At 40.6% G+C, this 27,305-nt stretch overlaps 1 protein-coding gene and 1 long non-coding RNA gene across 3 annotated transcripts in view; one reads left to right on the forward strand and one right to left on the reverse strand.

The window, feature by feature from the left end:
- LOC148851924 (uncharacterized) overlaps positions 1–27,305 on the forward strand; it is a 73,480-nt gene that overhangs the window by 35,751 nt on the left and 10,424 nt on the right. Inside the window, exon 2 of the long non-coding RNA XR_016099627.1 lies at positions 19,508–19,571. This is a non-coding gene — a long non-coding RNA (uncharacterized LOC148851924). The remainder of the gene's footprint in view (positions 1–19,507; positions 19,572–27,305) is intronic.
- The window catches only part of LOC148851925 (histone deacetylase 9), a 74,341-nt gene that overhangs the window by 34,154 nt on the left and 12,882 nt on the right, over positions 1–27,305 (reverse strand). For both annotated transcript variants that reach the window (XM_088946757.1, XM_088946758.1), the window contains exons 4-6: positions 17,204–17,278; positions 16,858–17,077; positions 13,096–13,159 (exon numbers count right to left, since the gene is read on the reverse strand). In XM_088946757.1, coding sequence (XP_088802883.1) covers positions 13,096–13,159; positions 16,858–17,077; positions 17,204–17,278 — 359 coding nt within the window. The remainder of the gene's footprint in view (positions 1–13,095; positions 13,160–16,857; positions 17,078–17,203; positions 17,279–27,305) is intronic.

Genomic DNA, 27,305 nt, shown 5'->3' on the forward strand with positions numbered 1-27,305 from the left:
TATTGTTTTGTGGACTCCTACAAAGTGTAGGTGATACAACCTAGTACTGTAGCTGCAGTGTTTATGCTTGGTTCTCTGTGAAACCGAAAATCAGCAAGTGCCCAGTTGTGGACTATAGCAGCTCTGTAAGGCAGTGTGCTTTTTGGTTGTGTACTTTTAAACCTAGAATCATGAATAGTGAAGATTCAGCTACATCTGGAATCTCCACAACGCTGAATGGAATGAGTGGGAGCAGTGACCTATCCTTCCCTATGGTTGTTGTTCCTCTTGATGGGTTAAACTACCTAGAGTGGTCAAGGGGGATCAAGCTATACATAACTGCAAGGGGAAAAATAGGCTACATAAATGGAAGAATCAAAGAACCACCTTCTGGAAATGCAGAACATGATAGATGGGATCAGGAGAACAGTATGGTTATGTCATGGCTTTTGATCTTCATGCAACCGCAAATAAGGAAGAACTTCATGTGGACTGAAACTGCAAATGAGATTTGGAAACAGGCAAAATCCACATATTCTGAACTTTGACACTATGCCAAGATTTATCAACTACAAGCAGTTTCATCTACTTGTAAACAGGGGGAGAGGAGTTTATCAGTTTATTACTCTGACTTGACAACTGTTTGGAAGGAGTTGGACCATTACCAGAATATTGATTAGAAGTGTGATGAAGATGCAAAATTGTATAAGAAACTTGTCTCACAGCAAAGAGTGTTTGCTTTTTTACATGGTCTCAATCCTATCTATGAATCCATCAGAGTACAAATTCTAAGTTCTAAGGATCTTCCTTCAATTCAGGAGGTCTATGCTCTTGTCCAGTCTGAAGAGAGCAAAAGAAACTTGATGAACAGCACCGGAGGGGATGCAATTGTGTTGGCGGCAAAGGGGGGTTCCTCTACTAGTGGTGGACCTTCTTCCAAGAGAGGGGATTTCCAGAAGAAAGCAGAAGATAAAGAAAAATTGTGGTGCACTAATTGTCAGAAGCCCCGGCATACCAAAGATACTTGTTGGGATCTCCATGGGAAACCAAAGTGGGCTCAGGATTTACCTAAAAAGCAAGGCTCAGATGTAATTAGAAGACCCGGGCAACAAGGTACCAAAAAACACCACATGGCCAACATGGTTACTCGGGAGAATCAGCCCTCCACTTCTGCTGTGACTCAAACACCACATGGCCAACATAACTACTCTGGATCAGACCCAAGGGAGGATATTGTAAACTCCTTCCGTGACCATTTGGAGCTTTATGGTAGAGCAATTCGCCAGTTGGATGCTCCTCCCACCACCTCTTTTGCATCCACATCAGGTAATCCTGCCACAGCTTTCCATGTTGCTTCTCACGACCTTGACTCTCCATGGATCATTGATTCTGGAGCGTCAAAACACATGACTGGTATGTCCTCTTACTTTCAAACTTATCACCCTCTTTCTGGAAGAGATAAAGTGAGACTAGCTAATGGATCATACACTTCCATAGCTGGTCAAGGAATACGGCTGGCCTTCATGTTACAGAGTCTATGAATCGGTTCAGAAAGAGTAAAATGTATTTGTGGCATTGTCGTCTGGGTCATTTGTCCTTTGAGTCCTTGAAAGTTGTTTTCCCAAAACTGTGTAAGTCAGTGTCTGCTTCTAATTTTTCTTATCAAATGTGTCAGTTAAGCAAGCATTGTAGAACTCAATTTCCTCAAAGAAATAGTAAATCTGAGTTTCCTTTTCACATTGTCTATTCTGATGTGTGGGGCCCTGTTACTTTACCTTCTGAGAGTGGCTACAAGTACTTCATTACCTTCATTGACGATTATTCTAGATACACTTGGGTATATCAAATGCGAACCCGTGAGGAAGTACCAAAAATTATCCAAGATTTCCAGCGGATGGTCTTCACCCAATTTCAGACCGAAATTCAAATATTTCAATCAGACAATGCAAAAGAATTTTTTCATAGTGACCTCACGGAGTTCTTTGCTTCACATGGCTCACTTCACCGGAGCTCCTGTGCCCGCACGCCATAACAAAATGGTGTGGCTGAACGGAAGAACCGACACCTTCTTGATGTGGCACGGGGTTTACTACTCCACATGAATGTTCCCAAACGATTTTAGCTTGAGGTTGTCCTTTGTTCTACATACCTCATTAACCGAATGCCCTCTCGTTGGTTAGAGTACAAAGCCCCACATCAGCTTCACTTTCCTAAGGCCCCTCTTCTTTCTATTCCTCCTCGTGTTTTTGGTTGTCGGTGCTTTGTCCAAAACCTATCTCCCACCCGGGGGAAATTGGACTCTCGTGCTATCCCGTGCATATTTCTTGGCTACTCATTCTCAGAAAGGGTATCGTTGCTTTGGTCATGTTTCTCGAAAATTCTATGTCTCCATGGATGTTACCTTCTTTGAGGATGAGCCCTTCTTTCCTGTTTCTCCTCAGGGGGAGTGTAGGCATGAGGAGAAACTGGTTCATCTTCCTCCTCTTCCTACTCCTTCTCCTTCTCCCCCTTCTCCTTCTGATCCTCCACCTTTCCATGTTTTTTCTCGTCGTCGTAAAGGCCAACCAGGTTCAAGTGTTGTGGAGAATCCAGAAGCCGTACCTCAAATGCCATCAAATTCCTTGGGGAAAGATCATACTCACGCAGGTAACTTGACTCCCAACCTCCCTGTTGCTAATGATCTTGACCTTCCCATTGCCCACAGGAAAGGTGTTAGGTCGTGCACCACTAAGCACCCCATTTTCAACTTTGTTTCCTATGAGAACATCTCACCTTCATTTCGTGCTTTTCTTACCTCCATTAACAGTATCACTATTCCTAAGAATGTGGCAGAAGCTCTCTCAGTACTAGAATGGACGAAGGCCATGAAGGAAGAAATTGATGCTCTTCATAAGAATGGCATGTGGGAACTTGTTGATCTCCCTAAGGGAAAGGATCCAGTTGGATGTAAATGGGTGTTCACTGTTAAGCATGGGGCTGATGGAACCGTGGAGAGGTATAAAGCTCGTTTAGTGGCAAAGGGTTTTACTCAAGTATATGGAGTTGATTATGCAGAAACCTTTGCCCCTGTTGCCAAAATAAACTCTATTAGAGTACTTTTTTCTCTTGCTGCCAATCTGAATTGGGATCTACATCAGCTCGACATCAAGAATGCCTTCTTGAATGGTGACCTTGAAGATGAAGTTTATATGGTTCAACCCCCCGGTTTTTTGGCTCAAGGAAGTGAACAAAAGGTGTGCAAGTTGAAGAAGTCTTTATATGGGCTGAAGCAATCACCAAGAGCTTGGTTCAGCAGATTTCATATTGCAGTTCAGTAGAGGGGATACAAGCAATGTCAGTCAAATCACACACTGTTTGTAAAAAGAGTAGAAGGCAAAATGGCTGCCCTAATAGTATATGTGGATGACATAATTGTTACTGGTTACTGGAATGATGAAATTCAAAGTTTGAAGGGCTTCCTTGCCACTCAGTTCGAAGTGAAAGATCTAGGACCCGCCAAATACTTCATTGGAATTGAGGTTGCCCGATCAAAAAGGGGTATCTTCATCTCCCAAAGGAAATATGACTTAGATTTGCTTAATGACACTGGAAAGTTTGGGGTTAAACCAGCTGACTCTCCCATTGACCCCAACCATAAGTTAAGTGACAGCCAAGGTGAACCTCTTAAGGATGTGAAGCAATTTCAGAGGCTTGTAGGGAGATTGTTGTACCTCTCTATGACTCGTCCAGACATAGCATATATTGTTGGTGTCCTCATCCAGTTCATGCATGCACCTAGGTCCACTCATCTTGAAGCAGCGGAGAGAATACTGCGGTATCTTAAGAAGTTCCCGGGTGCTGGCTTATTATTCCAGAAACATGGACATTTGAGAGTTGAAATTTACACAGATGCGGATTGGGCTGGATCTCAAAGTGACAGAAGGTCTACTAGTGGTTACTGCACCTTTGTAGGGGGAACCTTGTTACTTGGAGGAGTAAGAAGCAAGCCGTGGTAACTAGATCCAGTGCTGAAGCTGAGTACCGTGCAATGGCACACGGAGTAGCCGAAGGTATGTGGATAAATAATCTATTAGGGGAGTTGGGTTTTTCAGTAGATAAAGCCATGACTCTACTCTGTGACAACAAGGCAGCTATAAGTATCGTTGCCAACCCGGTACTACATGATAGAACAAAGCACATTGAAGTTGACAAGCACTTTATCAGAGACAATCATCATAGGCGAAGTATGCACTCCATACATCAGCTCTGAAGACCAACTAGCAGACATCTTTACAAAAGGGCTAAACCATTCCAGACACCAAGGTCTCTGTGACAAGTTGGGCATGATTGATATCTATGCCCCAACTTGAGGGGGAGTGTTGACAGGTGTATTATATGTACTATACACAGGTTTAGTGCCCGCAGAGGTATTTTTGTAATTTTTGTAGACCTCTTGTGCTATACGGCTAGTATAGTATAAATACAATGCTTCACTCGACTGAAGCACCATTTTTTTAGGCCTTAACTCAGTAGCCTCCTCTTCTTCTCTTCTTCTTCTTCCTTCTTTCCTTTCTTCTTCTCCTTCTTCTCTTGCTCAACATAAATCTTTATAAATCTGATTAATGTTTAGAACTGTTCTATATGTTTTCTTGATTTTTGGGTTGTTTGTATGGTCGAGATCGAATTCTATAATGGCGCAAGAAATCTGCGCACCTGCTGTTCTATTCATTCTTGGTTTGTAATTAATTATTTTTTAATTTTTAGACGGAATGTATAGGAATTTAAATCTGATGTAATATTAATAGAAAAATAGGTTTTCTATTTTATTTCATTCGATGATGAAGCAGAAAGTGCAGAGGAGAAATTTTCGCGGATTTGGGTTCAGCCATCTGCGATTTGCAGTTTCGGAAACTGCATACTGCGATCTAATCTTTGTTTTGCAGGGTAGCAGTCTTACGAACAGCCCTTCTACTGATTCTTGATTGTCTTGTATCAGTTATTTAATTTCAAATCATCATTCTTGAATTGAATCTTGAATTAAACATCAAACCCTAGACCCATTCGAACCAGATTGGACTAAACTGGTTGGACCGAATCTATGGTTCGATGGGGGCCGTTCTCAGCCCTAAATTTTCATATATGGGTCCAAAAGTTGATTAATTGCAAGATGCAATTCGGCTCACATCTGTAAAACCCTGTTTTAATCAATTAAAACTGCTTTATCCCAATTCAGCATAAATACTATATGGGCCGAACTGCTCTTTGCAGTTTAGCCCATATACCTAGATAATATTATTTGATAATATTATGGGCTTTACATATGGGTTTTACGGTTATTTAATTGATTGGATCAATTATGGATTTCATGCATGTGATGTATGGATGTATGATGTGCTACGTTCATGGGCCATAAACACTTAGCCCATGCTGATTCGATAGTGGCTCTTACGCACACCATGGCTGAATGCATATCATTGCCATGGTGTCCTTAAGATCATTGGATGATCTCCCTGCATGGTGGGCCCCACACCAACTTCCTCCCCAAGAGGAACCGTGCGGAACCCTATCCGTTAAGGGCCCATCTAAATCTGGCTTTATGAAAGCCAGTGGGAGCCACTTTGGTTTGACTTAAATTAAACTAGGGCATAATTATTCGTTCCCTCCTGAAAATATAAGTGCATGTGATAGGGAGATTCATATGATGAATTCTCTAAAGGCCTTCCATCATTACTATGAAGGTTGACTGTATTGATGGGTGGGGATGCACCATAAAATTGGGCTATCCATCTGCTAATGCAGTTGGCTAGATTGCTTCATGAGATGATAGGGGCGTCATAGACTGATGTGGGAGGGGCCTATCCTAAAATGGAAGGCTCTCACGGTACCTTAGCGTTCACGAACATGATGGGTGAGCACTTACTGGACAAAAAGGTTTAACCTAAAATGGCTATGAACCTTGCCTGACAGCGGCCAAAGGGAAAACTCATAAGATGAGTGGATAAGATCCTTCACAAAAGGTGGTGGGGTTATGTAGCTGAAACAGTTGGCTCCATGCACCCTATGTGATTTCCCACATTTCCATAGACACGACTGTCTCCGTCACTGAGATTGGAGGGAATCTCAGAGATGCCCAAAATGGAAATGGAACATAGATTAAAAGCCATATCTATGTGATGACATGAATCAATTAGGTTGTGGACTTACAAATCTGCGTTGCCTTTACCAGAAATGGCAAACGGAAACTTCACGAAGCTGTTGGATGACAACAAACTCAAGGGCCCCAATTATGCTGACTGGTTCTGAAACCTTATGCTGGTCCTAACGTCCGAGAAATTGGACAAAATTGCTAAAAACCCTGCGCTGGATCTTCCGGGTCACAGGGCTTCTGAGGCCAGACGAAGAGAGTATCAAGAATGGGAAGAGAAAAATTCTCTTGCCCGGTGTTATATTATAGCCTCTTTAGATAATCCGATACAACGACAATTCGATAAGATCAAAGTGTCCAAGGACATATTGGATAGTCTAAAGACTATGTATGAGGAGCAGAACCGTTCTACTCGTCAGGTCTTAAAATTGTTTATGACCGCACAGATGACCGAGAACCAACAGGTTCATGACCATTGTCTAAAGATGATGGGTTATATCAATGAACTAGAGGCTCCCAGGTCAGGCTAGACCATGACACCAAAATTGATGCTGTCCTCAATTCTCTGCCTCCCTCCAATCAGCTCATCACGAACTATAACATGAACAAGCTAAACGTTAGCCTTCAGGAACTCAGCAATATGTTGCAGAGGGCTGAAGAACTGACTAAGAAGGATAAGCTAATAGCCATGCTTGTTGAAGGTGGAAAATCAAGCAAGAGAAAGCGGAAGGCTATAGGGAAGGCTCAGAAGAAAAGTAGCAAAGCTAAGAAGCAGAAGAAGGATAAGGCATCGGATGCCTGTCACTTCTACAAACAGGCCGGCCACTGGAAGAGGAACTGTCCTCAATATCTAGAGACTAAGAAGAAAGGTAATTTTGAATCTTTTATCATAGAGACCAATTTGTTGGTCACTTCTGCTTCTTGGTGTGTTGACTCCGGGGCTTCAACTCATGCGTGTAACTCACTGCATGGATTCAAGATAAGCAGAAGACTGAGTGACGGAGAAGTGACACTGTACTTGGGGACTTCTGCAACAGTTGCAGTTACAGTCATAGGAACTGTAGAATTAGTTTTCAGAGAAGGAACTATTGTACTTAAAGATTGTCTTTTCGTACCCAATTTAAGAAGAATTTTGATTTCTGTCTCAAAATTGTACGTGGATGGTTATTTTATCCTATTCAATAATGTGATTACTATTAAACGGAACAAAAAATCCCTCGCATATGGAGAACTTGAGAACGGTCTCTATGTTCTCCATCATTCTCTTGAAACAAACCTTACCAAAACTACGTCGGAAATAATCCCCAAGAAGAGGACTCGTGATACAGTTAATCCCATGTGCCTGTGGCATTACCGACTTGGCAACATTAATGCAGATCGTATCACAAGGTTGGTAAAGGATGGTCCTTTGGATTTTCTGACTGTAGAAGATCTTCCAACCTGTGAACCTTGCCTTCAGGGTAAGATGACGAAACGGCCATTTATCGGTAAGCCTGAAAGATCTACAGGCACACTTGACCTTATACATACTGATGTATGTGGTCCCCTGAATGTTAGGACACGTAATTAGCATGTTTATTTCATAACCTTTACCGATGATTACTCACGGTATAGTTATGTGTACCTAATGAGACATAAGTTTGAATCTTTTGAAAAGTTCAAAGAATTCAGACAAGAAGTCGAGAAACAGTTAGGGAGAGAAATTAAGTCCCTTCGATCAGATCGAGGTGGCGAGTATCTCTCCGACAAATTCAGGGACTACTTAAAGGACAATGGGATAGTATCACAACTAGCTCCTCCTGCTACACCACAGTTAAACGGTGTCAGAAAGGAGGAACCGGACCTTGTTGGATATGGTCCGATCAAGTACCCACATCCTTTTAGGATTACGCATTAGAGACTGCGATTTACATGCTGAACCAGGTTCCAACCAAATCCGTTCCTAAGACTCCATACGAGCTACGGACCGGTAAGACACTAAATGTAAGACACTTGAAGATTTGGGGTTGTCCGGCACATGTTAAAAGAACGAGTGCTGACAAATTGGAATCCAAGGCCAGTCGTTGCCTATTTATAGGCTACCCCAAAGGCTCTGTGAGTCACTTATTCTATGATTCAAAAGAGCAAAAGGTGTTTTGCAGTCAAAATGCCCACTTCTTAGAAGAAGATAACATCCTGGATAATCATCATCAGGAAGTTGTTCTTGATGAGGAGAGCCCAGGGGTAGTGGGAGATGTTCCACCAGCTCCAAAAAATAACCAACCTAGGAGATCTAGACGGGTTTCCAGGCCTCCAGTTCGTTTCGGCAATGACCAAGAAAGTTACTTGGTTGAAGTCACAACTAGTGAGGAGGATCCCGTGACTTATACGGAAGCTATGTTGGACATAGATTCCTTGAAGTGGGTAGATGCCATGAGAGCTGAGGTGGACTCAATGGAGACCAATGGAGTCTGGACTCTAGAAGATCCGCCCCCTAGGGTAAAGGCAATTGGTTGCAAATGGATCTATAAGAGGAAGAAGGGCCCCGATGGTAAAGTTGAGACCTACAAGGCTCGTCTTGTGGCGAAAGGGTACACTCAGAAAGAGGGAATCGATTATGAGGAAACCTTCTCGCCTGTGGCCATACTTAAATCCATTAGAATCCTGCTAGCTGTAGCAGCGTTCTATGTCTACGAGATTTGGCAAATGGATGTCAAAACTGTGTTCCTGAATGGAGACCTTATTGAAGATATCTATATGCAGCAACCGCAAGGTTTCATAACTGTAGGTCAGGAACACATGGTATGTAAACTCAACCGATCCATATATGGAATTAAGCAAGCTTCTAGGAGTTGGAACATCCGGTTTGACTCTACAGTCAAACAGTTTGACTTTGAGCAAAATCCGGATGAGCCCTGTGTTTACAGGAAGACCAGTGGTGATAAGGTTACGTTCTTGGTTCTGTATGTAGATGACATTCTACTCATTGGGAATGATGTAGGAATGTTAACTACGGTGAAAGTGTGGCTTTCACAACAATTCTCCATGAAAGATCTTGGAGAAGCCTCCTACATATTAGCTCTTCGACTCTATAGAGATAGATCAAAGAGGATAATAGGATTATCCCAGTCTGTTTACATTGTCAAAATAGTCAAGAGATACAGCATGGAGAAATCCAAGAAATGAAATGTTCCTTTCAGGCATGGAGTCAATCTCTCCAAGGGTATGTCTCCCAAGACTCCCGAAGAGATTGAAGGCATGAAAGAGGTTCCCTATGCCTCAGCCGTAGGGAGCATCATGTATGTCATACTGTGCACTCGTCCTGACATTTCTTAGGCAGTGAGTGGTAAGCAGATACCAATATAACCCGGGGCAGGAGCATTGGACCGCTGTGAAAAACATACTAAAATACCTTCGAAGGACAAAAGAGTTTTGTCTAGTATTCAATGGTAGTTTACCACAGATCCAGGGGTATACTGATGCCGATTTCTAGTCAGATCCAGATGGTAGAATGAATACATCTGGTTACATCTTCACAATGGGGTCCTGAGTAGTAAGAAGAACAGTCCACAACCCAAGCCGAACACATTGTCGTAAGTGAGGCTGCCTAAAGAATGAAGGTGTTCATTCTGGAATTTGGAATTCAGCACATCACCCATTCCACTGTTGTGTGACAACACTGGATCTACGGGAGATTGATGTTAAAAAGGTAGCATCAGCAGAGAATGTGACAGACCAATTGACTAAGCCACTAACATAGAAAGTGTTTGAGAAACACGTGGAAAGTCTGGGACTTCGGCTTGTACCCGATTGGACCTAAGTGCAAGTGGGAGCTATTAGACAGTTATGCCCTCTAGCTCCAATCAGATTGATGTACCTTTTTGACATTTATTGTAAATGAATAAAATACATAATTGATCCAAATCATTGTGGTGTTTTTCTATGTAATACCCTAAAATTGGACACTTATGAGACTCATGCTAATTTAGAATCTTCACAGTCGTTGGATAGATCTGGGGAGATTTATCCTACCAAGGCTGACACTGATGTACCGCCAAGTTGCTTGGGGTGTCTTGTCTCAGCTGCCAGGGTGAGACCTGAGGTACATGCAGTGTGGGTTTTCTTGAAACCCTGAACCAGACCAAAATTCCATAATTGCCCTGGACCTTGGAGATAGATGGGCAAAACTAGAATGTTACACCTGACCCCTAGACTCGATTATGATACTGCACTAGGTGTCGGATTGGGTTGTCTTTGATATGCCAATTAGTGAGATCCTTAGAAGGGGTCAAAACTTGAGTATGTTGGGACAATCCGAGAATTCACCTAAGTGAGTGATCATAGTGACAGGATCAGCCCCTTTGTCGGACAAAGTGAATGATCGATGATGCACTCTCTCTGATGGAAACCTAAACTGTCGGCAATTGATTTCAACCGTTGAAATTTGCAAAATATATTTATATAAAGATATACATATATATATATATATATATATATATATATATATATATATATTATGGTTTCAAAATGTTTGCAAAAATGTTTTAATTCCCGGGATCCATGTGAGTACAGAGTGCAGCACTGTACCTTGCAGCCGAGGGAGAGGTCATCTCTTGTCGGGCAGTGTTTGATCATTATGGGGTGAGAAGTTAAGTGTAAGACCATTGAGGGTAATACCTGATGGGATAATCTTGCATCTGCCCACAGTCCTTGGGTTTTCATAAGGTGACTGGACCCAAGGACCATTTAGTGTAAATGTTGGGTCCATTAAGAGCCCATGGTGATGGACTCAGGGGTTCACTGTCTCCTACAGTGAATTCGGCCAGGCCTTGTAACAAAGGTTGGGCTGAACCCATGTGGTTGATGTGTAGATCAATGTTTGGGTCCCACGCCATACAAGGATAGCCAACTGGGCAGCAGGTTAAGAGGACTAGTGAGCAGATAGACTTAATGGGCCTAAAGCCCATTCGAACTAGCTTAATAAGACTAATTAAATAAGGGGGCGGTTCTGGGATTTGGATCAGCTGATAGGATAAGAGATTATCCCTATCCACTCAAAGAGTCCAGATCCAAATAAAGATTTGGATCAGGAAACTCCTAATTTGATTAGGAAGGTTGATCTTTATCTACAGATAAGATAAGGGATTATCCTTATCTCTTAAAGAGAGTCCAAATCCAAATATAAGATTTGGATTAGGAAACTCCTAATAGGATTAGGAGAAGCTCTCTTTATGACTATAAATTGGAGAGCAGGGCAGATTTCCAAAAAGACTCACAGTCTGCTAAATAAAGAGAGAAGACAACTCATAGTTTGACTGCTCCTGTCTTCTGCTCTTTTCTTCTTGTTCTTGCCGCCCCTACCCAGTTCAATCTCCACCTGTGGGAGTGATCAAGAAACGTTCTTGATATTGCTTCTTGCTAGAAGAGGCAATCTGAAGTTGTGCTCACCAGCCCTTTACTAAATTCTTGCTGAAGAATTCGGTTCTTGTTGAAGAACCGTCCTGCTGATTCTGCTTCACCTCACATTGTGTCATCTTCAGTGGGAGCAGATTTTGGTTTTCTCCTTGGGCGTGAACACCTTCGTTGGGAGTTACTGTTACTCCGTATTAGGTATATCCCTCTCCTCCCTTTCGGTTTCAGATTTGGTTCGGTTTGTTTCAAGATTGATCCTTGAAAATGCAGTTTTCTAAAATAGGGAATGTGATTCCCAGATGGGAGAGATAGAAATTTTTGAAATTTCGCCCAACCTTCCTGCAAGGTTCGGCCATCCATATGATGGATCTCTCATCCCTTCACCACCAGCTAATGACAAGATTAAGCTTAACTTTGATGGGAGTAGTTCAAGTAACCCAGGTCCTTCCAGCAGTAGAGGTGTTAAATGGTGAAGGCAGAAATATTGGTTTATTCTCAGGTCCAATTGGTGTAGGGGACTCTTTAAGGGATGAAATTGTGGTCGTTATGGAGGGAATTAAAAGGGCAAAGGATATAAACTTAAGTAAGCTGATTATAGAAAGTGATTCAAAGCTGGTAGTGGAATGGCTGTGAACAGAAGAAGCGGGACTCAGGAATTACAATAGTGAAAAAAGGAAATTCAAGTGGCTGACACAAGATATGGACGTGAGACTTAGACTGCATTTGGCATTCCTTATTTTAAGGACTTATCTCCTTTTTGCAATTAAAAACTCAGTGTTAATAGGAACATTTTAACAGCAAAAAGGTGATAATTCCTTAAAGTAAGGAATGCCAAATGCAACCTTAGTTGGGTTAAAAGAAGTCAATTGTTTTGGGCTCAATTGTAATTTCTTAAGCTTTTGAGAGTTTAGAAAGTCTACCTCTCCTCTTTTATGTATTCATTGTACTCTGATTTATATTTGCTGTTATTGATCAAAAAAAAAAAATTACCTCAAAGATGATAAAGATATCAGTTACAATAAAAACACCTCAATGGTCACCTAAAGCAGAATGTCCACAGAATTTGCACTGTCTACGATGTGTGAAGTAAGAAAAGGGTTGGGGCAAAAGCAAGTTAGCATCCACCATGCTGTAATAGGAGATTTAATTATGCTATAACTTTATTATTTGGGCTACTGCATAGGATCATCAAAAATCAAGAAAAAATAAATAATAAAAAGTGGATTCATTGATGACAATTTCCAATGCATTCATAAAATGGTTTCTTGGTGAAAACTTATGAAAACAAGAATTTCAAAAGTTTATAGCATATCCAACACCTTACATTTCTTTTTTAACTTTTTAATGGGCAATAGGTCAGTGTTCATCTGTCAGTGGTTAGGGTTGATAAATGATAAGGAGAGGTTGATCCCAGGACTCAGGTTCAATTCCTCCAAGACCTTGATACCATCATCAACTAGCATCTTATGAATTAACAAAAGCTTTACAACTAAAGAAGAATGATACATTAAATAGAACATAAAATAGACATTGATTTGTGCACATATCACTATTATGGTTTTATCAAGAAACAGTGAAACCACCCAAGTGTAAAATCTAACCTTAACATCACCTGTTCCAGGAAAGAATTTGTCCCCATATTTGTGAAAACTAACAGTCATCACCCTGTCATGTAGAACTGTGTTAATCCAAACCAGAGAGACGGCAAGGGGGAAAAATGAAATCCTCTCATACTTCAAAAAAAAAACTACATAAATAAAATCATATTCATTCATGAGAATCATAGATTAGGGAAAAAATATTCTTTTTGACAGAATGCAGATATGATGAACAGCTAGCAAACATTTGGATGTGCCAATTAGAGGACTTTTAGTCTATTTCCAACAATAGTGTCCCTGATGTAAGACAGAAAGAAGAAACATCCTATTAGGGTGAACATGGTGGATAAACAGGAAGAATTAGGGACCTTAATCATGAGAGAGAGAGAGAGACCTGGCCACAATTAGAAATCATTAAAGAAAACATTTATTCATCAAAGAAACTCTTCTAAATTTTGGTTCGTATGATAGTGGGAGCTGGGAGCTCTATTCCAAAGAAGGCAGAAATTGTGGCCGGCAAAGTCTTATATTTAGTTAGGATCTGGCCGGAAAAGCTGCCGTCAGCTTGTAGATGGAAGCAAGAATTCCCAGGAGGAGAACAATACTATTGAAAGGCCAAAGGTTCAGAGATCTCGAGAACAATAGTCCTTGAAGAAGAAGGAGAAAACTTTGCTTCAAAGGATAGCAGAAGGAACTGCTCAGTCAGCCTCCTGTCCCCTAGAGAGATGCAGGTCAGAACGCCTCCTACCAGGACTGCCAGAGAAGGAGAGAATGATGGGGGAAACAGAAGCATTGATAGCCATCCGATTGATCTTCAGTTGAATGGCCAGGATTCGAGAGGACAAACAAAGCCCAAAGAAAGTTTTCAAAATTCAAATTGGTTTAGGGAAGAGGGTTTTGCTGTCAAGAAGTTAAAGCTGCTAGTTAAAGAATGCCTGGCAAAATTACAGGTGGCAACCCCAGGGGCAGACAACCAAAAGGAAAAGGAGGATGCCTGGGTGGGGCCAGGCCAGGTGATTCTTCTTGCACGCCTAAGAGTTCGGGGAAACGGATGGTGGATACACACGCCCAGGCAAACAACCCAAATTGTTTCCCATGTTGTCTCCTTTTCCCCTTACTCCCAGAGTTTTTGGATGCGTGTGTTTCGTTCATAATCTTGGGCCTAGAATGGACAAGTTAGAAGCTAGATCCACTAAGTGTGTCTTTCTTGGCTATTCCAGGACTCAAAAAGGGTATAAGTGTTATAACCCTCATTCTCGACGTTCTTTTGTGTGTTCTGATGTTACATTTTTTGAGTCTATTCCTTTCTTCTCCAAGTCGGATACTTCTCCTCTGTTGCCATCACCCCCTCTTCCAGTTCCGGTTGAGGATCCCGATCCTCTTGTTCCGGTTGACCCAGTCTTCGCCTCCAGTGCAGCTACCTGAGAGATAACCACATATCCGGCAAGTGTATACACATCGTCAGGCATCAGCTCTTCCCCTAGCTTCGTCACCATCAACAGATCCGGCAATTGATCCCACCCCAGCCCCAACCCCAAGTTTTGACCTTGATCTTCCTATCGCTTTGCGGAAAGGTAAACGTAATTGCACTCTCTATCCCATTTCCAATTATGTTTTTGTATCTCACCTTTCGGCTTCCCATCGATAGTTTGTTTCTATGTTATCCTCTGCCTCTATTCCCAAGGATGTCCAGGAAGCCCTCACTTCTCTAGGGTGGCTCCAAGCAATGGAAGAAAAACTCTTGGCCCTGACTCATACTCATACATGGGACCTCACCACTCTTCCTCCTAGTAAGCATGTGGTCGGATGTAAGTGGGTGTACATGGTTAAATACTTACCTGATGGGAGTGTTGAACGGTTGAAAGCTCGGTTAGTTGCCAAGGTTATTCACAGCAGTATGGTATTGATTACATAGGCACCTTCTCTCTGGTTGCCAAAATTAGGTCAGTTCGTGTTCTGATTTCTCTTGCTGCTATGTTTGATTGGTCTTTGTTTCAGCTTGACATCAAAAATGCCTTTTTACATGGTGATCTTCTTGAGGAGGTGTACATGGAACAACCACCAGGGTGTGTTGCTCAGGGAGAGGATGAGAAGGTATGTAAACTTAAGAAGGCTATTCATGGATTTAAATAATCTCCCCGTGCATGGTTTGGGAGATTTAGTGAAGTGGTGAAGAAGTTTGGAATGAAACAGTGTCAGGTTGACCATTCCGTATTCAGCTATGAATCAAATGCTGGGAAGATTATCTTGGTGGTATATGTAGATGACATTGTTATCACAGGCAGTGACAGACCAGGAATTGACAGGTTGAAGACTTACTTGCATGATCACTTCCAAACAAAGGATCTTGGCAAATTAAGATACTTACTAGGGATAGAGGTTGCAAGGTCCAAGAGTGGTATTAATCTGTGCCAAAGGAAATATGTTCTTGATTTGCTAGAAGAAACAGGGTTGTTGGGTGCCAGACAAGCTAAAACACCTATGGAACTAAATGTTAGATTGGGTAGTGATACGGGTGAGGAGTTTGAGGATCCGGGAAGGTACAGAAGGCTAGTGGGTAAGCTTAATTACCTAACCATCACTCGACCTGATATCTCATTTGCGGTCAGTGTAGTGAGTCAATTTATGCAGAATCCTAGAATCCCGCACTGGGAGGCAGTCCTAAGGATTGTGAGGTATTTGAAGGGTGCTCCAGGTCGTGGTTTGTTGTATAAGAGTGGAGGAAGCCTTGAGATAGAGGGATACACGAATGTTGATTGGCCTAGGTGCATATCTGACAGAAGGTCCACTACAGGGTATTGCACTTTTCTTGGTGGTAACTTAGTGACATGGAAGAGTAAGAAGCAGATAGTGGTAGCAAGAAGCAGTGCAGAGGCTGAATATAGGGCTATGGCTCACACGACATGCGAACTAGTGTGGTTGAAGCGTCTACTAGAGGAGATGGGATACTCGATTGACACTCCTATGAAGCTGCAGTTCGTATCTCCTCTAATCCAGTGTTTCATGAAAGGACGAAGCACATAGAAGTGGATTGCCACTATGTATGTGAGAAGGTGCTTAGTGGAGTGATAAGTACAGCATATGTGAACACAGGAAATCAATGGGCAGATCTGTTTACCAAAGGGTTGAATCGGGGAAGAGTGGACTACATATGTAATAAGCTGGGACTATATGAAAAATACTGACCAGCTTGGGGGGAGTGTTAGAGCCGGCTGTACAAGGGTAGTACAGTCCTTTTATGTTTAGTTATATATGTACTGCTCAGCTGATGTGGCTCTCACTTAAGTGAGGGCACAATGGTAATCCTTGTATATCTTAGAAGAGTATAAATAAAAGAAGGGCCGACTAGAGGGATTTAATTTTTGCTCTCTAGTTCGGCTGTGACCTTTTCTCCTTTTTCTTCTCTTTCTTCTTCTCCTTCTCTCTCTCTCTCTTCCTTCTCTTTCTTCTGATCTGAACATATATGAACATCTAATCTGAGTTTTATCAGAACACCTTGCATCATGCTTCCACGTTTTAAAACATTGGTCCTCACACCATAGTTGCTACCTTGCTGAAGTGCAGACCACACAATTTAGTTGTCAACAGAAACTGGTTTATTATATTGAGAATGGTGTTTTCTTGGTTGCTTATATTGACAAAGCTTGAACTTTGGACATCCTAGATTAATATGTCTACCATGTCATTCATTAACTCTAGTCCAAATTCTTGCATGTTTCTTCAACTCCACTCAATCCTGCGAACAAAACAAGCAACTTCCAGTACCTGTCAGTGAAATAGAATGCTTCTTCAACTCCATCACCATGATGCACATCAATATCAATATATAGAACCCGTGCATGATATTTAAGAAGTTCCAGAATACCCAAGACTAAGTCATTCATGTAACAAAAACCAGATGCTCCACACTTCTTTGCATGGTGTAGACCACCAGCCCAGTTTATGGCAATGTCACAAAGTTGATTATTCAATCTGCGTGCAGCATCTGCTTGCAACATTAAATGAGTGTTAAGAAAATCCAAGCATAACCTTTTTTGAAGTTTGCTACTTTTTTCCAATTTGAAACATGCAATAAATTCTTAAATCAATTTGGTGTCAAGTTATACTTCACCTATTGTTCCTCCTGCATAAATTTGACAGAACTCAAACAAGTTGTCAAAAACTGGGCAATCATCTCCAAGATTATCTGAAGGAATAGAACAAAAGGAAAAAATGGTTTTGTTGATAATTATAGAGGACCAAAAGGGAAAAAGACTATAATTTATCAAAAAATTTGTAATTTAACTGGATAAATCAACACCCAAATTGATCCAAGAAGACAGGTTGGCTCACATATGAACTCCAAAAAAACAAAAGAAAAAATAGAAGAGCAAAGTAATTACAAACGCTTAGCAAAAGATTAGGTAATAGAAGTATGCAAGTAACTAGATATAATGAAGCAAGAATGTCTACATAAAAGAAATGGATATGTTCCTCCAACCACAAGGCAGTCTCTTTCCTCCATGCACAAGGAGCTCTCTTCCGTTGCATACAACACAACTGAACAAAGCCTTATTCCAACAATGGAGAAATTGAATGATCAACTAGAATAGGTTTAAAAGATTTCTCTCCCTCTATGGCAATACATTTACATTTCTGTTTATCAGAAAAGAAAGAAAAAAAAAAAAAACTATAGGAGTTTCCAAATTTTTTATCTATTTTACAATTTTGAGGTGGTATTATTATATTTCAGTCATTTTGCACATTGTATGTGGTTCATGCCTTAGGATTCACTTAGTGGGTCAAATTAGAACAATATATTAGACATTTTGGCTTTTTGTTTAGGGTTGTTGGTTCCAAGAACACTTGTCCCTTAAATGTGTTAGAGTTTTAGTTTCGTCCCCTTTTGGTTTTGTTTGGTTGTAAGAAAGTGACTTCTAAGTAGGTGACAAATAGGTGAATGCATATATAGTCATCCTTATATACATTAAGGAAATTATAAACAGATGCCAAGTAGGTGAGAAGAAAATGATAAGCTAAATGTTTAATTTGAGTAGATGACAGGCAATTGAAATGAGTAGAACAAGGACAAGCAACAAGTAGGTCATAAAAGTGGAATAGGCAACAAACAGATTACATAAGTAAATGAGACACTAAACAGGTGACAAAAATTGAAAAAATTACTTGCTTATGAAGATATCTCTTAGTCCAAGTCTATATATAATCTTGAACTGTGTTCTTCGAGAAAAATCATTTAATGAATTTGATGATTCCCAAATCCTAGTGAATTCTATCCCTGCCCCCAAAACCCTGGTTGAGTGATTCCAGGTTTTCTCTCTTCTCTAGTTCCCTCATTCTTGCAGGAATACATCCTCTTAAGATTTGGAGAAGTGGATTAATCTGCACCATAGACCCGGAAATCCATTCATCATTTACAAGTAAGACTCACCATTTACTTCTAATCCCTAAAATCCATTCATTAACCTTCCTACCACTAGACAACATTCTTTTCGGTAATAAATAAGAAGAAAATTTATTAAGAAGAGAAGATAATACAAGAAAGGTGATAAGATATCACTCAAATGCAAAGAAAAGAAAAAATAGGTTTCTCTACCCAATCTTATCAAAGCTCCCAATAGGGACAACAGCTCCAATCAAAGCACACAAGAAAAAACTTAAAACTCTACCCCCCAGTCTTATATGTACCAACCCACATCCAACGATAGCAAGGCCATCAATCACCCAACAGATTACTCAATCAATCAACATTCCTGGACTCTCAATTCCATGCCTCTTTACTTCTCTTACTAACTTTCTTTGTTTTTTTTTTTACCTTTTTAATGGACCCAGCCCCAAATAGTCCCATCTTTAACCTAGACAACATCCTAAACCCCTACCTTTGTTTAAACCTTAGATTTCCCGAATTTTCTATACTTCTCCTTTGACCCTAGACCAGCTATACTTTGCTAAGATTCCCCAGCAATCCTACCCCACCCAACTATCTGGACTTTGCTACATGAATCCTGCTCGGTCATCAACTAGTCAATTGAGGACCATACTGACTGCTTCACTAACTACTCGATCAATACTCACAATGTAGTCACTTAGTTATACTAAGCATTGACTAGGTCAACCTAGTCAAACATAAAGTTTTTTAAAACATCATTTGCTGTTTTTGATAAGCAACATTATTTGCTTGTTTATCAGTATTTATTTAACATAGTATCACATGTACTTTTTTTCAGTACATTCATGCTAGTTGCTTTTAGCATTTGTGGTCATACATGATTGGTTGATACTATTTAAATAGAAATAAGGTATGTAATAAAAGAAGATGGTGGAGTTTTTGAAGAATACAGCTTTGTTATGGCATGAGGTTATAGCTAGTGATCATGGTCACTCAAATAATGGCTGGGATGCTGGTGCTTTTTGACAGGCTACTTTTACAACTCATTGGAAAGCGATTCATACATCCTTCCCCAATTTCTTAATCTTGTCAGGTATGATGTTTGCTCAGGGAATTCTGTTCTCTTTTGGGAAGATGTCTGGGTGGGAAATTCAGCCTTAAAAGACCTTTTCCCTTCTCTCTACTCTATTTACTTGTTTAAGAATAAAAGACATTTGTCTTTAAATTGGGATTTTGGCTTCCGTTGGGGCTTGAGGGCATAGTTGCCTAGGCGCCCACCTAGGCAACAAAAATGACAAGGCAGGCGCCTTTTATATTATCATGTATATTGACATTCTTATTAATGTATGCGTTAATACATTTTATTATATTCTATATATATATATATATATATATATATATATATATATATATATATATATTCAATTATACTTTGTTTTAATGTTTTACTATTGAAATTTAAAAAAGATCAAAGGATTTTGAGAGAAAAAGAAAGAAAGAAAGAATAGAATAATAAAGTTAATAGCCTTCTTTAGCTGCTAATTGATAGGTGTTGAATAACTTAGTTTATTTTTCAGTTTAGTGCCGCAAGGGCACATTTGTAATTACACCTTTTTTTATTTCTGTTCGGTAGCCCTGGTATAAATATTAAAAAGGCTGGCACCACCAGCTGACTTTTTTTCTCTTTTCTCTCTTCTCTCTTCTCTCTTCTCCTCTTCTCACTACTCTGGAATCGCACTACCTCTTCACCAAGAAAACATGGTATCAGAGCAGCAGATCCAATCTTAGGAGCAGGGCGGCAGATCCAATCTTCCTTTTTTGTCTATTGGTGATCAAATCAAAGAGAAAAGATCTCTGGTGGACGTGTGAGGGAGCTTACTGCGATTTTTTTCTCTTTTGGCCGTGAGCCCAAAAATCATCAAGGGGGAGAGAAGCCGAATGCTGTGAGTTAGTTTTTTCTTCTTTCTTCCTCAGTTTTGTGGATCGAACTGATCCTTTTGTACCCAGGTGAGTAGGTTATGTGGGTCTAATGACCTGCGGCTGGTGTGAGAGTGTCTTCTCTCAATGTATGTGGATCGAGTCGTCCTCCTTATGCCCTGAAAGGTGGGTTTTTCAGGTCTGCAAATCTGTAACTTCTGTGACAGCAGTTTGTTTCCTTCTTCTGTTCATATTGAACCTAAGTTGATGTGTGAAAGTTGATGATTTATTGCTGGAGGGACTGGTCAGACCTGTTTTTTGATATGCTTTGCACATCTGAACTGGTTTAGTACGGCCGAAATCTGAGAACAGTAATGGTGTGTGATCAGTTTTGATTACTCTGTGTGAGAACAAGTTTCTTGTGTCCAGAATTGGCTGAACTAAGACTTCAACCTGTTTAACTGTACTGTGAGTCTGGACTGAACTGAAAACTTGTTCTCTAGCTGGGTTGCGACTGAACCGAATTCAGATTCTATATCTTCTGAGGATTCTGGTATGTCTAGTGTAACCTCTAGTCAGAGTGGGATGAGTGGAGGTTTTGACATGAGTTTCCCCATGGCTGTGATTCCCTTTGATGGCCTCAACTACCTAGAATGGTCAAGGGGAACCAAGCTCTACAAAACTGCAAGGGAAAAGTGGGGTAATATCAATGGTAGAATCAAAGAACCCCAGTCTAGTGGCGTGGAACATGATAGGTTTCAATTTGGAAGGAACTAGATCACTATCAGAATATAGACTGGAAATGTGATGTAGATGCCAAAGCATACAAGTCTCTGGTTTCCCAGCAACAAGTGTTTGCCTTTCTCTTAGGGCTGAATTCCACATATGAATCTATCGAGGTTCAGATATTGGGGAGTAAAGATCTCCCATCAGTACAAGAAGTATATGCTCTAGTACAGTCAGAAGAGAGCAGAAGGAATGTGATGAATAATCCTGAGGGAAAGCATATTGCATTAGCAACTAAAGGGAGTGTTGCTACGGGTGGTGGAAATTCCTTCAAGAAGAGTGACTTCCAGGAGAAAGTTGATGAGAAAGATAAACTATGGTGTACACATTGTCAAAAGTCTAGACATACTCGGGAGACATGTTGGGAGCTTCATGGAAAGCCAAAGTGGGCTCAGGAACTGAGTAAAAAGCCAGATCAAAATAAGAAGCCAGGATAGCAAGGTTAAAGGAAGTTTAATGCAGCAAACTTAGCCTCTCAAGAGCCTCAATCATCTACCACTACTATAAGTCCTTCCGTGACTGATCCGATGGAAGATATCATTAATTCTTTCTGTGACCATTTGGAGCTATATGGGAGGGCAATCCGCCAGATAGATTCTGCTTCTCCCCCCTCGACTTCCTTTGCATCTACATCAGGTAACGGTAATTTTTCCACAGCTTTCCATGTGTCCTCTCATCCCTCAAACTCTCCTTGGATGATAGATTCTGGAGCCTCGAACCATATGACAGGTAAGTCCAATTATTTTCAATCTTATCATCTATTATATGGTCGAGATAAGGTGAGACTTGCTGATGGTTCTTTCTCCACCATAGTTGGTCAAGGAACCATCTCCCTTCCCCTTGGACTCACCCTCTCTGATGTTCTCTGTTGAGAATGTAAGGGCATTTATGTCCTTTCGTTCTTTTTTGTATTTGGATGTCTATTCAAGGGCTCATTTGTAATTTTCTTAAAAAAGTTAAAAAGGCTCTTCAGGTGTGAACAGTAACACACCTGATTTCTTCGACAGACTCTTCTTCCTCTCTTCTTCTTCTTCATCTCCACCTTCTCTTCTTCTTCTCAAATCTCAAGTACTTTAACTTGGTATCAAAGCATCAGAAGATCAAGGAGAGCATCCGCCACTGGTCGTGACTAGCAGACGAACCTGCTGACGTCAGCATAGTGCCAGTTGACGTCAGTAGTCCATACAGTCGGCGGCATTCATTTGCGGTTTTGACACCCCTTGATGCGCCTCATTTTTAGAGGAATTTTAATATACATTTCATGGAGGTTTGAAGCTCTTTTACATTTTTCTTCGATTTTTTAGATAAAATTGGCGAAAATTACAGATTTGGAGTTTAGGGTTTGCATGCTCGCATGGTGGGCTGGTTGCTGTTAAACCCACTTGCATTTGAAGTGCAGTGATTTTCTGAGATTACAGGAAGCAGTCTTATATTTTTTGGAGCCCTAAAATTATTTTTGGGAATTTTTTTCTTCCCCTATTTTGCCACCAGCACCTTCTTTTTCTCTGTTTATTGTTGTAGCCCGTGCTTAACTTTCAAAGAAAGGTGTTTGGGTGTTCAGCTAGTGTTGGGAGATTGTGGTGTTGGTGAGAAAAATGTTTTTAGACTGGTGGTGATCAATGGATTCACACAAGGATGTGTACGTACCTACCTATGTCCTCCCGGGAAGTAATGACAGTGCTAGAGGGCAAATTACTACTGTAAAACTTGATGGAAAAAAATTTCTTGAATGGTCTCAATCAGCTAAGCTCACAATCGGAGGAAGAGGTAAGCTTGGGTTTATTACCAGCAAGGAAGCTAAGCCGAATCTTAAAGATCCAAATTATTCCAAATGGGAGCAAGATAATTTGTTGGTTATGTCATGGCTAGTATGCTCTATGCAGCCTCACATTGCCCGCAACTATATATTCCTTCCAACAGCTAAGGAAATTTGGGATAGGTTAACTTCAACTTATTCTCAAGCGAAGAACACGGCTAGAATTTATCAGTTGCGGAGAGAAGCATGTAATATGCGACAGGGGGAGAAATTGGTGGCCATGTATTTCTCTTCCTTACAATCAGTTTGGGAAGAAATGGACCATTTAGAAGCTTTGAAGTGGAAGGATCCTATTGATGCTGAACAATATAGGAAGTGCATTGACAAAAACCGAATCTTTGAATTTCTTGCTGGACTAAATGTCGATTATGATTTCACCAGGCAACACATCCTTAGTGCTGATATTTTGTCACTCTCCACGGCATATTCTTTGGTGTAGAATGAAAAGAGTAGGAGGATTGCCATGATGCAAGTTCCTGTCAGTGAGCACACAGCTCTTGTGTCTACAAAACCCAAACAGAGTTCTAGTAAACCTGAAAATGTAATTTGTGAATTTTGCAAGAAGCCAAGACACACCAAGGATAGGTGTTGGAAACTAAACCCTCACCTAAAGCCTAAGAAGTTTAAAACCGGAAAGAAGGTAAATGCTCATGTTGCTACAGCTAGTCATAATTCTCAGACTCACATGCTTGAGGGAAGTTCTTCTGCTCAGGCATCTACTCATGACACCTCTGATGTGATGGAAAAATTGAGAGGCATCTTGCTCCATCTTGAAAAGAGTGGGTTGCCTACATTTGCTGGTTCACATACACCTTTCAATGCCTTTGCAAAATCAGGTACTGCACTTGCATGTCATGCTTCATCCTCAAGCTCTTGGATAATTGACACAAGAGCCAGTGATCATATGACTGGTATGCCTTCTTACTTTACCATGTATAAAATTTTTTCAGGGAAAGGTAAGATTACTGTTGTTGATGGATCTCAGACCCCAATCTCAGGTTTGGGTGAAGTTAAACTTACCAGCAGCCTTTCTCTGATCAATTCTCCATGTCCCACCACTACATAAAAATCTCTTATCTGTTAGCTCTCTTACAAAGTCTCACAATTGTTCTGTAACATTCTTTCCATCTTATTGTGTCTTCCAGGATCTGAGTACGGGGAAGACAATTGGTAGTGGACATGAAGCCGATGGAGTTTATCTTCTTGATCAGTCTCCAAAGTTTGGGTTAATGTTTCAGTTTGAGTCCTATCATGATGAAAAACTAAGTCAATTGAAATTGTGGCATCACCGTCTTGGGCATGTATCTTTTGGTTCATTGAAGTTTTTGTTTCCTAGTCTGTTTGAGTCCTTGTCTAGTTCTGGTCTACAATGTGAAGTCTATCAACTATCAAAACAATGTAGAACCACAGATTTTGCAAGTAACAAGAGAAGTAATGTTGCTTTCCATTTAATACATACTAATGTTTGGGGACCTTATTCTATTCCATGTATGGATGGTTATAAATATTTTATTCTCTTTGTTGATGACTACTCTCGATATACCTGGCTGTATTTGATGAAGAGCTGAGATGAAGTTCCTTCAATTATAAAAGGCTTTTTTAATATGGTGGAGACACAATTTGAAAAGAAAATTAAGATTATTAGATCTGACAATGCCAAGGAATACTTTGAGAAGCACTTACAAACTTTCCTTGAAGAGAGAGGAACAATTCACCAAAGTTCATGTCCTCATACCCCCCAACAAAATGGGGTATCAGAGAGGAAAAACAAACATGTAGTTGAAGTTGCAAAGGGATTGTTATTCCAGATGCATGTGCCAAGTCGGTTTTGGGGGGATGCTTTACAAACAGCTGTATATCTTATTAACAGACTTCCTTCGCGGATCCTTCATCTCCAATCTCCTCATCAGCTCCTTTTTCTCGATGAGGATACCTTCCATCTTCCTCCTAAGGTCTTTGGGTGTGTTTGTTTCGTCCATGACATGAGTCCTTCTAGGTTGAAATTTGATCCAAAGTCTATTAAGTGTGTCTTCTTGGGATATTCTTCAATCCAAAAAGGGTACCATTGTTATGACCCTCACTCTGAAAAAAGGTATGTGTCCAAAGATGTTACATTCTTTGAGTCTACTCCCTTCTTTCCCTCTTCTCGTCCTTCTCTTCAAGGGGAGAATGCTAGTGAAAATCGGACTCCTTTCTGTATGTCGATTCCTGCTCCAATTGTAACCGGTATAGTTGATCCTTCTCCTTCTCCTCTTCCTCCTTGTGGTGGTAGTAATACTCCTCCTGTGCCTCCTCCTCTACCTCGGTCTTGGCACCAATGGATCGTTAGACGAAAAAAGAGGATGACTCCAAAGATTGAATATCCATTACAATCTGACTTCCCAGACTCAAGTAATCTAGATTCTGAGCCTCTTCTTGTTTCTAATACTTGCGGTGAACCTGTTACTGAGCCTCCTAGTGTGGTTTCTGACCTTAACCTTCCTATTGTGGTTCGTAAAGAAAAAAGGGCATGTGCTAAATATCCTATCTCAAATTATGTCTCTTATAATACCTTACCTCCCTCTTATTGTGCCTATATCTCTTCCATTGCTTCTATTTTTATCCCTCACAGTGTTACTGAGGCAGTGCAGTTCCCTCATCGGAAGGATTCTATGAACCAGGAAATGGACGCGCTTGAGAAAAATCAGACATGGGAAATTGTTTCTCTTCCAGTGGGCAAAGTTCCTATTGGCTGCAAGTGGGTTTACACAGTGATTATCAGGAAACCTTTGCTCTAGTAGCCAAGATGAACTCAATTCGAGTTATCATATCTCTTGCTGCCCATTATTCTTGGCCCTTGTATCAAATGGATGTTAAGAATGCATTCCTTAATGGCGACCTTCAGGAAGAAGTTTACATGGAACTTCCTCCTGGAGTGACCATCCCTAGAAGTGAAGGAAAGGTTTGTCGTTTGAAGAAATCCCTTTATGGCCTTAAACAGTCCCCTAGAGATTGGTTTGACAAATTCAAAAGAGCTATCTTAAAAATTGGTTTTTCTCAATCTCAAGCTAACCATACCTTGTTTATCAGGAGAGCGAATGGAAAAGTGACTATGTTGAAAGTATATGTTGATGACATTGTTATTACAGGGGACGATATCGCTGGAATTGCTGAACTAAAGTCTTTTGTTGCTACTGAATTTGAAATTAAAGATCTTGGAAATCTTCGGTATTTCCTAGGGATTGAGGTCGCAAGGTCAAAGAGGGGCATTTATATTTCTCAGAGGAAATATGTCCTTGATCTGCTTCAGAAAGTAGGGAAATTGGATTGTAAACCAGCTGAAACTCCAATTGATCCCAATCATAAGTTGGGAGTTGATGATGGAGATGTCCTTCTTGAGAAAGTTGTGTATTAAAGACTTGACAGTCGCCTTCTCTACTTGTGGTTGACTAGACCAGATATATCATATGCTGTAAGTGTGGTTAGCCAATATATGCACAAGCCTAGATCATCTCATATGCAAGCAGTGAATAGAATACTAGCCTATTTAAAAGGATGTCCAGGAAAAGGGATGTTGTATTCTAATCATGGGCATCTCAAGGTAGAGGCTTATTCTGATGCTGACTGGGTAGGTTCTATTGATGATAGGCAGTCTACTTCTGGCTATTGTACCTTGGTGGGTGGTAATGTCGTATCTTGGAGAAGTAAGAAACAATCAATTGTGCCTCGATCTAGTGCAGAGGCAGAGTACAAAGCTATGGCTCATGGAGTTTCCGAATTGTTATCGCTGAAGAACTTGTTAACAGAAATGGGACTGCAAATTGGTACTCCAATGATATTATATTGTGACAATCAAGCAGCCATAAACATAGCCCACAATCCTGTTCAACATGACCGTACAAAGCATATAGAGGTTGGTCGACATTTCATTAGAGAAAGAGTTGCCAATGGAGAGATTTGTTTACCTTTTGTGAGGTCTGAAGATCAATTGGCCGATTGTCTTACTAAAGGTGTCTCCAAATCAAAGCTTGACAACAATTTGAACAAGCTGGGCATGACAAATATCTATGCTCAGCTTGAGGGGGAGTGTTGAGAATGTAAGGGCATTTATGTCCTTACTGGGCAGCAGTTTGGAAGCATACTGAGCACTTAGACTTCATGAGCCTAAAGCCCATTTCGAACTGGGCTGATATGATCAGTTAAATAAGGGCGGATCTGGGATTTAGATCAGCAGATAGGATAGGGAGTTATCCCTATCCACTCAGAGAGTCTAGATCTAAATAAGATTTAGATCTGAAAACCTCCTAATGAGATTAGGAGAGAGCTGAT

This window comes from Nelumbo lutea, chromosome 5 (assembly GCF_056320005.1).
Source record: "Nelumbo lutea isolate HS-2025 chromosome 5, American lotus-T2T, whole genome shotgun sequence".
Taxonomy (NCBI): Eukaryota; Viridiplantae; Streptophyta; class Magnoliopsida; order Proteales; family Nelumbonaceae; genus Nelumbo; species Nelumbo lutea.